Genomic DNA, 12973 nt, shown 5'->3' with positions numbered 1-12973 from the left:
CAAGGAAACAGGAGTTTGCTCTAGATTAGATGTCTTTAGGTAGCTGAGGCAATTCTCTGATTGGTATGTGAGTAAATCTTCCCTGTAGGGAGAGGGGACTAGACCCAGAATAAAGATGTAATTGGTCAAGAAGTTGTAGACATTCATTTTAGCCAAGAGAGGGGGATGTTTAGTCCTTCTTTACATTCAGAAAACGAAGATCATGGCATCCGGTCCCATCACTTCATGGGAAATAGATGGGGAAATAGTGGAAACAGTGTCAGACTTTATTTGGGGGGGCTCCAAAGTCGCTGCAGATGGTGACTGCAGCCATGAAATTAAAAGACGCTTACCCCTTGGAAGGAAAGTTATGTCCAACCTAGATACCATATTCAAAAGCAGAGACGTTACTTTGCCGACAAAGGTCCATCTAGTCAAGCCTATGGTGTTTCCAGTGGTCATGTATGGATGTGAGAGTTGGACTGTGAAGAAGGCTGAGCGCCGAAGAATTGATGCTTTTGAACTGTGGTGTTGGAGAAGACTCTTGAGAGTCCCTTGGACTGCAAGGAGATCCAACCAGTCCATTCTGAAGGAGATCAGCCCTGGGATTTCTTTGGAAGGAATGATGCTAAAGCTCAAACTCCAGTACTTTGGCCACCTCATGTGAAGAGTTGACTCATTGGAAAAGACTCTGATGCTGGGAAGGATTGGGGCAGGAAAGAAGGGGAAGACAGAGGACGAGATGGCTGGATGATATCATTGACTCGATGGACGTGAGTCTGAGTGAACTCCGGGAGTTGGTGATGGACAGGGAGGCCTGGCGTGCTGCGATTCATGGGGTTGCAAAGAGTCGGACATGACTGAGGGACTGAACTGAACTGAACTGAACTGTCTCCTTTCAATATGGTCTCAGAGTGACCATGTCTGAGGTTGATGTTCTATGACACTGTTCTATGACAGGTCCAATAGGAAGGAAGTTGGCCAAAGCTGACGTGTGAAGTATGTTTCAATTCCACATTAAAGATCAGGAGATTGGTCCTAGTCCTGGCTCTTCTACTAACTGGCATGACTTTGGGGATGCCAGTTAGCAGCTCTAAACCTTAGTTTCCCCGTTTATTTTTTTTAATTTTTAAAAATTATGTTTTTTCTTGTTTATGTTTGTAGATTTTGTATTAAATTTATTTATTTTAATTGGAGGTCAATTACTTTAAAAAAGAATGGTCTTAGATTCCATATCTAAAGGCCTTTCCAGCCCTGAAACGCTAAGAGAATGTGTGTTTCTCTTGCATCTCTTCTGTCTTTATAGAAAATGCTAAAGGGGACTTGGCCACACATCCTTATGTGTGTGCATGCTAAGTTGCTTCAGTTGTGTCCGATTCTGTGTGACCCTATGGACTACAGCCCCCCCAGGTTCCTCTGTGCTTAGAATTCTCCAGGCACGACTACTGGAAGGGATTGCCATGCCCTCCTCCACGGAATCATCCCAACCCAGGGATCAAATCCGGGTCTCTTACATCTCCTGCATTGGCAGGCAGGTTCTTTACCACTAGCGCCACCCCGGAAGCCCACACATCCTTACAGAGGGGAATTCATGCATAACAAATGGTATTATAGGTGAGCTGTTTAAAAATCAACTGAGATTTTAATCTTAACACTGTGAGTCATTATTGATTCCAAATTAAGGAGTTCAATGTAAACATTCAGAAGATCTCCAAAAAGAAGAAAGTATAAAATTCATTTCTGGATGAGAAAAGATGTACACATTTATGATGTTAAAACCAAGAAAAAAGAAAATATTATTAGATTTTACGACATAAAAAAGAAAAACTGCATACTTAGAAGGCAAAATCAAACTAAAAACACAGTTTCAACAAATGCTCAGTATCCTAAATATAATTCCATCTTCTTCCATCTACCTAACTCATATTTTCATTGAATGCCACCTATACAGATGATAAAACTGAGGCCTAGAAATGATAAGTAACTGTTTCAGGATCACTTAGGGCGGCAAATGTTAAACCAACTCAGACCTCAGATTGGGATTCTGCCTCTTTTTTGCTGTCTTTATAATGAGAATTTTGAATTAGAGATTATTGACATTGCCTTCCAAATTTAAACCAATGATTTACAGCAACACCATGCTCCATTCACGAGGTGAGACAGAGAAAAAATAAAAACACTGAAATTCGGTTGGAACTGAACTGAATGAAACGGAAAAAAATCCCTCTTTACAATTATGAGACTTATTAGTATTTTTCCTAAATGTAACATCCAGATGTAATTGGCTATGTCTTTTTCAAAAAATATTTTTAGTGCTACAAAACTTTTTTTACAGAATGACTGTAAAAGCAGTTAATTTCTGTATAATTTTCAAAATTACACTTGGGGTCTGGACTAAGTGGATCTTGAGATCAATAAAAAGTCCGGGACTGTTGCCTCTGAAACATCCTAGGAAGGTGGCCCTTTTAACGTCTGTCATGCTTAGCACTTAGGAGATGACCTGATCCTTTAAAGAAACCTCTCCTTTTTTTATTCAGTCTTCAAAGCATTAAGGGAATATGTCTGGGTTCATTATACACCTTCTAGCTCCTAACTTCTCCAACACTTCTCAACCTTCAGCTCTGACTGCATTCATTTCAATTTGTCTACTCTTTTCCAACTATTTTTAACTAAGGTAAATTGTCCAAATTCTCTTTCTCTTCTGCGGAGGTTTTTAGTACTGCTAACATCTGAGATATACAACATTTTTATGACCCTGTCTCTATTCACATGAGCCATTACCAGGTGGAAATTCCCAGGTGGGAAATTTCTCTCAGTTCACATGGCCCAGGATGCCTTCATAAATACTTTCCTGCACAATTACATAAAGGACACGAGCCTAGAAGACCTCCACACATGTCAGAACCCTAGCGCGTCAAAGAACAAGTAGGCAATTGTGAGCAATTTGACAACCAAGGGCCTTGGCCGTTCATTGGACACAGAGCACGTCAATCCTTGTTTGTCAGCAAATGAGCCCAAAGCTCGTGACGAGGGGTCACAGGCCACCGTCAACGGTTCCGCGTCAACAGGCCCCGCCCCTCGACTGTGGCCTGGCTCCACTGCCTGAGGCCCGACTTCCGTCGGACGCTTCCGCCATTGGCCGTCTACCCTCCCGGTCGTGGGGCCTCCTCTGTGGTCCCTTCCGTGACTGCCTCGGTCCATCTCACTTCCCTCAGCCTCCTCTCAGGGCAGCCACTTCGGGTGCCACCACCTGCGCCACTGCCATCGTCCCCCGCCCGGCTGAGGTAACTGGCGGCTGCCATGTCTACCACGGGGGATGGAGATCTGGCCCCTGGCGGGCAGGAAGGCCCTGCAGGTGCGGCGGGGGCCCAGGCCGGAGCCCGTGACGGTGTGGACCGCAACTCCGAGGCTCGCAGGGGTGACTCCATGCCTGAAGCTGAGGCGGGTAGAGTCGTGGGGGCCTCAGGAGGCCCGAGGGAGGCGGCCCTGGAGGGCGGGAACGCTGAGGAAGACGCCGACCTCAGGCCGGCTGAGGAGAGGGAGGTGGAGGAGCAGGCAGAGGGCGTGAACCGCATGGTGGTCTCGCGCCACTTCCCCATGAACGCCTTCCTCTTAACGGCCCTAAATCTGCTGCAGTCGATGGTGAACCGTTTTTCTGAAAACCACGTCATACTTCCGGCAAATGATGACCGCGTGTTGGTCTGGCACCAGACCAGGCCGCGCTTGTCCGACCACGGCTCAGCCGCCGTGGCCGGGTTTTCGGAGGTCCAGGTGCCATCGGATGAATCGGGGGAGGGGCCGGCTGAGGAAGCCCCGGACCAGGGGGCGGAGCAGGCGGAGGAAGCCCAGGAGGCGGAGCAGGCGGAGGAAGCCCAGGAGGCGGAGCAGGCGGAGGAAGCCCAGGAGGCGGAGGAAGCCGAGGAGGCCTCTTTATTGGAGACGGCCACCAAGGAGTCTGAGGAGCCCAGCTCGCGGGAGATGCCACAGGAGCCTGTCGCCCCTGAGAGTGAGCATTCGAGGGGCGGGGGGGAGTTGGGGGGGACGGAAACACTGGCAGCTGCCGGCCGGGTCTGGGGACCAGGGATCCCGAGGAGGGGGCAGGCTCATACGGGGGGCACGGGGTGGGGGGGGGGGCGTTCCTCAGGACGGGAGGCCGGGAGTCAGGGCCTCCTTGAATCGAAGGCCAGAGGGGCCCAGTAGAAGCCCAACTGCATAACGATTTGTTTGGTTTGGGGGGAAAATAAGCTGCCCTCTACCAACCCTGGTAAGAGGTCTGAGATGATCAGTGCCAGTTATGAGCCCACACGTGAAGGTCAGTGGAGGCAGGTGTTCAAGAGGGAGCTTGAGAGGACATGGAAGAGAACAGGCAAATGGCAGACCTCATATTTGGTTCATAGCTTTTAAAAATGTCAAGATTCTTGGAAAGTTGATCCCCAAACATTATGAACTCATACAGGACCACATGGTCAAAAGGAAATGTTTAGGCGATTGAGGAACTCAGGAGCTTCCCCATAGAATTTGTTATTGAGGTGAAGCATATTTTGGCGAAAAAGTTCTGGCCAAAATATCCAGAATGCATCAGACCCAGAGAATTCTGATCCTTGAGCACAAGTATTCAGTAGCACAGGGTGACAGATTTACTAGAAAAGAAGAAATAATATCATTGTGAAAATGATCAAGCAGCAGCAAAGTGAGGGCCATGGAAGTGTTGCATCCTCCAGAAGGAAGGCCCCCAGTTACTCTTTTCTTAGTTGCTTCTGTCCTGCTTCTCCTAAGGGTAGAGTACTGGACATCCTGCCATTCCTTATGTGTTTGCGTTTTTTTTTTGTTTTTTTTTTTTTTTCTGTAAATGTCTGGTCCCAAAGTCTATTATTCCTCTCTAAAGAAACAGGTGAATGCCAGGATGAGAACTCCAAAGAAGAGGCGCAGGGCAGCAAAAGTGAGGGGAAAGAAAAGAAGTATAAGAGGAAACAAGAAGAACCAGAAAAGGATCTGGACCCAGCAAAGGACTGGCCCCGAAAGCCCAGGTATCTGTGTATAGCTTTGAAAATAACCCAGCTATTCCCAGGCATTTACCAATTTTGTTTTTGCTTTTTAATTCTCGGAGTAAATTAAGAAAACGTTTGTTTGAAATTAGTTCAACAACTCAAATTTACCTAATGTTTATAGAACAGTTCTGCACCCAGTAATATAAAGAGCATGAAGTGAAATATACTTCATGGCTTCTCATTTGTTCTTATGAGGTCTTTGGTCCTCTATCTCTAAGACTACCAACAAGTTGTAAATGTATCAGTACCTAAGACCAGTATTTCTTGAGAAAACAGTGACGAAAAGCAGCAGCAACTGGGCTGTGCACTAGTTTGGCCTTCATTTCTTGACCACAGAAGTGCAGTCTCCTGCACTAAGAGAAGACACCTTTTAGAACGTAACTACTTACGAATAGCAAACAGTTCAGAATTTCAAGTAGGACCACATTTAGTGATTAATACTGAAATATTTGTTCGGTTGTAGATTTGTGTATTTTATATGACAGTCAAAAGAAACAGTCGTAGGATGACTGTTGTTTATCACTGAGATGGTAGTGAAGGTATATATCTTGTCTTTAATGATTAACATTTTCTCCCTTGTTTGCATAGTGGTGTGTTTCATAATAACAGCCTCTTTCTCATACGGTAGATATGGAAACCGAGGGTCTGGGAGGGTAAGGGAGTATCATCTGTGGAGTGAGCACAGGCTTTTAAGGTAGAAAGAGTGATTTAAGTCCCAGACTAGCCTCTCAAAGGAAGGGGGAAAAAAAAAGCATTTATGGTGTTGGGCAAGAGGGAGACAAGGTTGGTAGGATCACATGATTGAAGCCATGGGGTTGTACATGCACCCAGTGTCCAGGGTGAATTTTACAAGAGGAAAATGTGTTTTTCTTCTCTCCTTGTTGAGATACAACCCTCAGATGCAGCAGATATACATGAGGCTGACTGTTTTCTTCGATTTAGAAAGTTTCTGATGCTGACTGATGCTGTATAATCGTTCCTTTTCTCTCATTTCTTCCTGCAGTTTGGAAGACTAGAAAGAAGACAGAGAAAGAAGAAAGGATCCATTGTTCGCTATTTTTCGATTTTTCAGAAGCCCATGGGATTATTAACATTGATTTCCTTCCCAAATCCATCCCCCAAAAAGCAACTGTCTAATAATAATATCTATAAAAATTCCAATATCTAATTGGGTTTTATCTTTTCCAGATATATTTGACAGCATTTGTTCTAGTTAAAACTAAGTTTTAAAGTAGTAAACTGAAATGTAGATAGATTTATGTATATAAATAATCCTGATTTAAATCTCTTTAAAAATGAGAAGCCGTTTTACATCATTGGAAGGCATCATCACATTCCGCCATTTGATAAGCCTGTTTTAAATTCTTTTATTGCAGCCCAAAATAAAATTTGTATTTAAAACAGTTTTGTAAAGACAGAAATAGGGGTCAAGGCTTTAGATCTGAACTTGTTTACTGTACTAGTCACTAGCCACGTGTGGCTGCTGAGCATTGAAAATGTGGCTAATCTGAGTTGAAATGTGCTACAAATGTAAAAAACTGTGTAAAGTCTCTTTAATACCTAATTACACATTGAAATGATAATCTAGTATTAAATATAGCATTAAAATTATTTCCTCCAGTTTCTTTTTACTTTTTCAAAACGTTATTTATTGCTACACGTGAGCTTTCTCTAGTTACGGTGCACAGGTTCTCACTGAGGTGGCTTCTCCTGCGGAGCATGAGCTCTCGGGTAAACGGGCTTCAGAGCTGTGGCACATGCGATTAGTTGCCCCTCACATGTGGGATCTTCCTGTACCAGGGATTGAACCTGTGTCCCCTGCACTGCAAGGTGGATTCTTAACCACTAGATCACCAGGGATGCCCTCTTTACTTTTTAGATGTGGCTACTAGAACATTTAAAACTGCACAGGACTTGTGTTATATGTGTATTTCATAGTCCTGCTGGGTGCTTTTGAAGGAAACCTGAGGGATGGCCCAGCTTGCCTGGAGGCCAGATGGTGCTGCTGAGCCTGAGCCCAGACGCTGATTTGGAGCACTGGTTCTCAAAGTTTGGTCCTTAAAATAGCATTATTAGCATCACCCACAAATTCTTAGGCTCCACTTAAGACCTGTGAATCAGAAACTGAGAGTGGGGCCCAGTAGTGTGTGTTTTAACAAGCCCTCCAGGGGATTCTGATGCAGCCAAGGTTTGAGAAGCGCTGGTTGACAGCCACAGGGGGAGAAGTTGAGGCCCACCTCTGGTGACCAGCCTTCGTTCACTGCCTTGGGGCTGCTGGAGGTAAATGGAACAGGACGGTCGGGGCTGGACTGGCGAGGAAATTAGGATTCACAGGGGCTGAGACAGAGCGAGGCTGTGGATAGGGGATGGCACCAGAAAAATATCCAAGGGACAGAGCTAGTTCCCGAAAGTCACAGACATGATACCGGGTATATGAAGTCGAAGGGAACCTTCACTGAGCAGAAATGGATAGTAGATACATACAGAGTTGCCTGTCAGGATGTACGCATATGCAAGCATACAGAAAGGCATGCAATGGAAAGATAAACCACATTTAGGATGGTGGTTACCTCTTGGGGAAAGACAAGGACAGCGATCCTATTGGGGAGGGATACGTAGTGGGCTTCAACTGTATCTCTAATTTACATTTCTTAAACTGAGTGGTGGGTAAATAGTGTTTCTACTAGTATTCTTTATAATTTTGTGCAGATGGGAAGTATATCATAATAAAGAAAAATACAAAGAGAAAAGGGAGAAAGTGGACTTAATCTTTGAACTCTGTTTAAGTAAATAAAAAGATAAAGTTGTAGATGACCAGAGTGGAGGATCAGAGAAGGGGAAGGACCTGGGGGTTTGAGACTAGACAGGCTCATTTCTGCATTTACTTCAGGCTTCCTAGGTATCTGAAACATGGTTTAGGTGGAGCATACTTTGTTCCCAGGGGCTCGGCTCCTGACCTTCTTGTAGGTAACTGATAACATACTGTCATGTTCTGTGGTGGCATGTCTTCTATTCTAAGTGTGTGCACATGCAAATACACACGCTACATCCACCTATTCCATCAAAACCAACCCCTGCACTCAACCTTTAAATGGCTGCGACCTTAAGGGTTTTATCTATCTTTCTTTCCCAAAGGCCTAGGCAATGAATTTTCCTCTTTGTAGGTATTTAATGTCAATTAAAGTGAAGTAAACTTAAGATCCCCACAACTTTTTTTTTTTTTGGTCACCAGTGTGAACATTTTAAAATGTGTTATATTATTCCTTATGGCTAGAACCACATAGTGAGACAGAAGGCAAAGCATTCCCCGTCACCATGATTTCAACTAAAAGGGCAGGTCAACTAGGACAATTTGAGGCCCTTCAACCTGGTTCTGATTTGCTAGTATTTCTGCGGTGCTGGTTGTTAAAACACTATTGCTTCCAGGCCCAGGCAGAGATATCTCTGTCTTGAGCTCTATGCTTTAGAGGGCCACTTTGGTCCTCTTCCAGCCACACCCCTCTCGCCAGGGCCAGGAGCCCAGCCCATGGGAACAAGGGGTGTGTCCCTGCTAGCCCATGCTCCAGGTACCTGGCAGCCCTGAACAGTCCCTAGCCTGCTTCCAGGCCCCATGTGCTCCTCTTAGACCTGTCCTGGGGAGGGCTGACTGCACTCATTGCTGGGGTTGGTGCTCGCAGGCCCAAGGAGGGGTTGTAGGCCCAGAAGGGGATGCGGCCTGGCCTAGGAACCAGGGCATGGCCGGGGGAAGGGAAGGAGGGCAGCTCTTCCCACGCCATCAGGGCAGAACTTAGAGGAGTCTGAGAATTCTAAATCCCAACCTGGCCTTTCAGCTCATTAGGAAGGTACATTTGTCGTGGAAGGAGATACAACCTATTTAATGGTTTATCATTTGATTTGAACATTTCAAATATTTTTAGACATGTGGATTCCCAATTGAACTCTTTTTCTGAACCTTGCAAATAGGATAAATGTTTCAGGCAGGCCAGATTAAATACCTGCTCTATCACCACTTTCCCTTTTCACTCCATGTTACACCTATTCCTGAGCATACTGGGCGTCATGCTTCTGAAAATGGTTTTTAAAAGGTACTTATTTTTTAATTGAAGTATAAATGCTTTACAGAATTTTGTTGTTTTCTGTCAGACATCAACATGAACCAACCACAGGTATACATTTGTCCCCTCCTTCTTGAACCTCCCTCCCTTCTCCCTCCCCAACCCACCCCTCTAGATTGATACAGAGCCCTTGTTTGAGTTCCCCAAGTTATACAGCAAATTGCCAGTGGCTATCTATTTTACTTATGTAATTAAGTTTCCATGTTACTCTCTCCATACATCTCACCCTCTCCTCCCACCCTCCCATGTCCATAAGGCTGTTCTCTATGTCTGTCTCTCCATTGCTGCCCTGCAAATAAATTCATTGGTACCATCTTTCTAGTTTCCATATATATATGTGTTAGTATACAATACTTACGTTTCTCCTTCTGACTTACTACACTCTGTATAATAGGCTCTAGGTTCATCTACCTCTTTAGAACTGACTTAAATGCATTCCTTTATATGGCTGAGTAATATTCCATTGTACATATGTACCACAGCTCCTTTATCTCTTCATCTTTTGATGGACATCTAGGTTGCTCCCATGTTCTAGCTATTGTAAAGACTACTGCAAGGAACACTGGGTACGTGTGTCTTTTTCAATTTTTATTTCCTCAGCGTATATGCCTAGGAGTGGGTTTGCTAGGTTTTTTAAGGAATCTCTATACCGTCTTCCATAGTGGCTGTATCAATTTACATTGCCACCAACGGTGCAAGAGGGTTCCCTTTTCTCCACACCCTCTCCAGCATTTATTGTTTGTAGACTTTTTAATGATGGGCATTCTGACTGGTGTGAGGCAAGATCTCATTATAGGTTTGATTTTCATTTCTCTAATAAAGAGCCTCTTGAGAAAATGAAACAGGAGATTAAAAAAGCTGGCCTAAAACTCAACATTGAAAAAACTAAGATCATGACATCAAGTCCCATCACTTCACGGCAAATAGATAGGGTAAGAATGGAAACAGTGAGAGGCTTTATTTTGGGGGGGCCCAAAATCACTGCAGATGGTGACTGCAGCCATGGTATTGAAAGATGCTTGCTCCCTGGAAGAAAAGCTATGACAAACCTAGACAGCATATTAAAAAGCAGAGACATTACTTTGCCGACAAAGTTCCCTGTAGTCCAAGCCATGGTTTTTCCAGTAGTCATGTATGGATGTGAGAGTTGGCCCATGAAGTAGCTGAGCACTGAAGAATTGATGCTTGTGAACTGTGGTGTTGGAGAACTCTCATGGAGAGCCCTTGCACTGCACGGAGATCCAACCAATCAATCCCAAAGGAAGTAAGTCCTCAATACTCATTGGAAGGGCTGAGGCTGAAGCTGAAGCTCCAATACTTTGGCTACCTGATGCAAAGAACTGACTCCTTAGAAATGACGCTGAGGAGAAGGGGACAACAGAGGATGAGATGGTTGGATGGCATCACCAACTTGATGAGTGCGAGTTTGAGCAAGTGCTGGGAATTGGTGCTGGACAGGGAAGCCTGGCGTGCTGCAGTCCACGGGGTCACAAAGAATCGAACACGACTCAGTGAGTGAGCCAAATAATGAGTGATGTTGAGCCTCTTTTCATGTGTTTGTTAGCCATGTATATGTCTTCTTTGGAGAAATACCTGTTTAGGGTTTTTTCCCACTTTTTAATTGGATTATTTGTGTTTCTGGTATTGTATGAGCTATTTGTATATTTGGAAATTAATCCTTTGTCAGTTGTTTCATGTGCTATTATTGTCTCCCATTCTGAGGGTTGACTTTTCACCTTGGTTATAGTTTCCTTTGCTGTGCAAAAACTTCTAACTTTAACTAGGTTCCAGTTGTTACCTTTGTTTTTGTTTCCATTGCTGTAGGATCTTGCTTTGATTTCTGTCATCGAGTGTTCTATGTTTTCCTCTACGAGTTTTATAGTTGCAGGTCTTACATTTAGGTCTTTAGTATATTTTGTGTTTACCTTTGTGTATGGTGTTAGGAAATGCTCTAATTTCATTCTTTTACATGTAACTATCCAGTTTTCCCAGCACCACTTATTGAAGAGGCTATCTTTGCTCCATTGTATATTCTTGCCTCCTTTGTCAAAAAGAAGGTACCCATAAGCACGGGGGTTATTTCTGGGCTCTCTATTTTGTTCTATTTGTGTGCATCTATGTTTTTGTGCCAGTACCATACTGTTTTGATGACTGTAGCTTTGTTGTATAATCTGAAGTCAGGAAGGCTGATTCCTCCAGCTCCATGCTTCTTTCTCAAGACTGCTTTGGCTATTTGGGGTCTTTGGTGTCTTCATATGAAACTGAAACAATTCTAGTTCTGTGGGAAAAAAGCCATTGGTATTTGGATAGGGATTGCATTCAATCTGTAGATTACATTTGGTAGCATTGTCATTTTCACAATATTGATTCTTCCACCCCAGAAACATGGAATATCTCTCCATCTGTTCATGTCATCTTTGCTTTCTTTCATCAGTGTCTTATGATTTTCTGTTATACAGTTCTTCTGTCTCCTTATGTAGGTTTATTCCTAGATATTTTAGTCTTTTTGATGCGATGGTGAATGGAATTGTTTCCTTAATTTCTCTTTCTGATTTCTCATTGTTAGTATATAGGAATGTAGGTGATTTCTGTGTATTGATTTTGTATCCCATTACTTTGCTAAACTCACTGATTAGCTCTAGTAATTTTCTGATACTATCTTTAGGGTTCTGTATGTCGAGTATCATGTCATCTGCAATCAGGGAGGCTTTACTTCTTCTTTTCCCATCTGGATTCCTTTTATTTCTTTTTCTTCTGTGATTGGCATAACTAGGATTTCAAAACTATGTTGAATGATAGGAGAGTGAGCACCCTTGTCTTGTTCCTGATCTTAGAGGGAGTGCTTTCAGTTTTTCCCCATTGAGAAGGTTTACTGTGGGCTTGTCATATATGGACTTTTCTATGTTGAGGTAGCTTCCTTCTATGCCCATTTTTTGGAGTGTTAATTACAAATGGGTCCTGAATTTTGTCAAATGCTTTTTCTGCATCTATTATATGGTTTTTATCTTTCAATTTGTTGATAGGCTGTAGCACATTGGTTTGCATATATTGAAGAATTCTTGCATCCCTGGAATAAACTCAACTTGATCATGGTGTATGACCTGGTTAATGTGTTATTGAATTCTGTTTGGTAGAATTTTGTTGAGAATTTTTGCATCTATGTTCATCAGTGATACTGGCCTGTAATTCCAAAAATGCCTCATTCTAATAGCCCATCTTGCTATTGTACTTGGATCTAGTCCCTAGTCCAGACTGGAGTAGAAATACGAACCATCTTGCCCCCTCTACTGCAATACCCTCCCACTGCTCACTTTCTTTGCTTCCTAGGTGTTCATATACAAAATTTCAATACCACCTCTTCCCCATACAAATACCCACCTGGAAGCCATCAGCTTGCTCAGGCGCACCTAAGTGGAGGCCCTTTATGCCCTGCACCACCTCTTAAGAACATTTCATTTCTCTGAAAACCTTCAGGTCTGAATTATCAATAGCCTATTTGATTGCCCTCCACATGACAGACTACAGAACAGGTTCTGTTGTATTTGTTTTCATATGCAAAGATCAAACAAGTTACAAAGAAGCTGAATGCTCTGAAGAATGTGCCCCTGGGCGTGAAAAAATAACTTGTGTTTAAAAACAGACTTGTTAACTGTGGGAAAAATTAATAATGGTGAGTGCTCAGAATAAGAATGACCTAATAGAAGTTCACTCTGAGAAGAGAGAAGGTATAACAGCTCATCTACCAGAATTACCTGGGTAAAGGACATCCACCTAAATGAAATTTCATGAAGAAAATACAAAGGAAATAAAATCCAGTTAATCAAGAACCTA

The 12973-nt window shown here is 43.4% G+C and overlaps 1 protein-coding gene and 1 long non-coding RNA gene across 8 annotated transcripts in view; one reads left to right on the top strand and one right to left on the bottom strand.

Moving 5' to 3' along the window:
* LOC129639765 (uncharacterized) overlaps nt 1–12973 on the bottom strand; it is a 315100-nt gene that overhangs the window by 92244 nt on the left and 209883 nt on the right. For 2 of the 7 annotated variants that reach the window (XR_008708586.1, XR_008708588.1), the window contains one exon: nt 5728–6039. The exons of the other annotated variants lie outside the window; for them this stretch is intronic. This is a non-coding gene — a long non-coding RNA (uncharacterized LOC129639765). Of the gene's footprint in view, nt 1–5727; nt 6040–12973 lie in introns of those variants that run through there. 7 annotated transcript variants of the gene reach the window in all.
* The window catches only part of LOC129639755 (cancer/testis antigen 47A-like), a 34134-nt gene continuing 22640 nt past the window's right edge, over nt 1480–12973 (top strand). Inside the window, exon 1 of the mRNA XM_055564987.1 lies at nt 1480–3985. Coding sequence (XP_055420962.1) covers nt 3280–3985 — 706 coding nt within the window. The 5' untranslated portion in view covers nt 1480–3279. The remainder of the gene's footprint in view (nt 3986–12973) is intronic.

The sequence above is a fragment of the Bubalus kerabau genome, chromosome X (assembly GCF_029407905.1).
Source record: "Bubalus kerabau isolate K-KA32 ecotype Philippines breed swamp buffalo chromosome X, PCC_UOA_SB_1v2, whole genome shotgun sequence".
NCBI lineage: Eukaryota > Metazoa > Chordata > Mammalia > Artiodactyla > Bovidae > Bubalus > Bubalus kerabau.
This window is presented reverse-complemented; position numbering and strand designations above follow the sequence as displayed.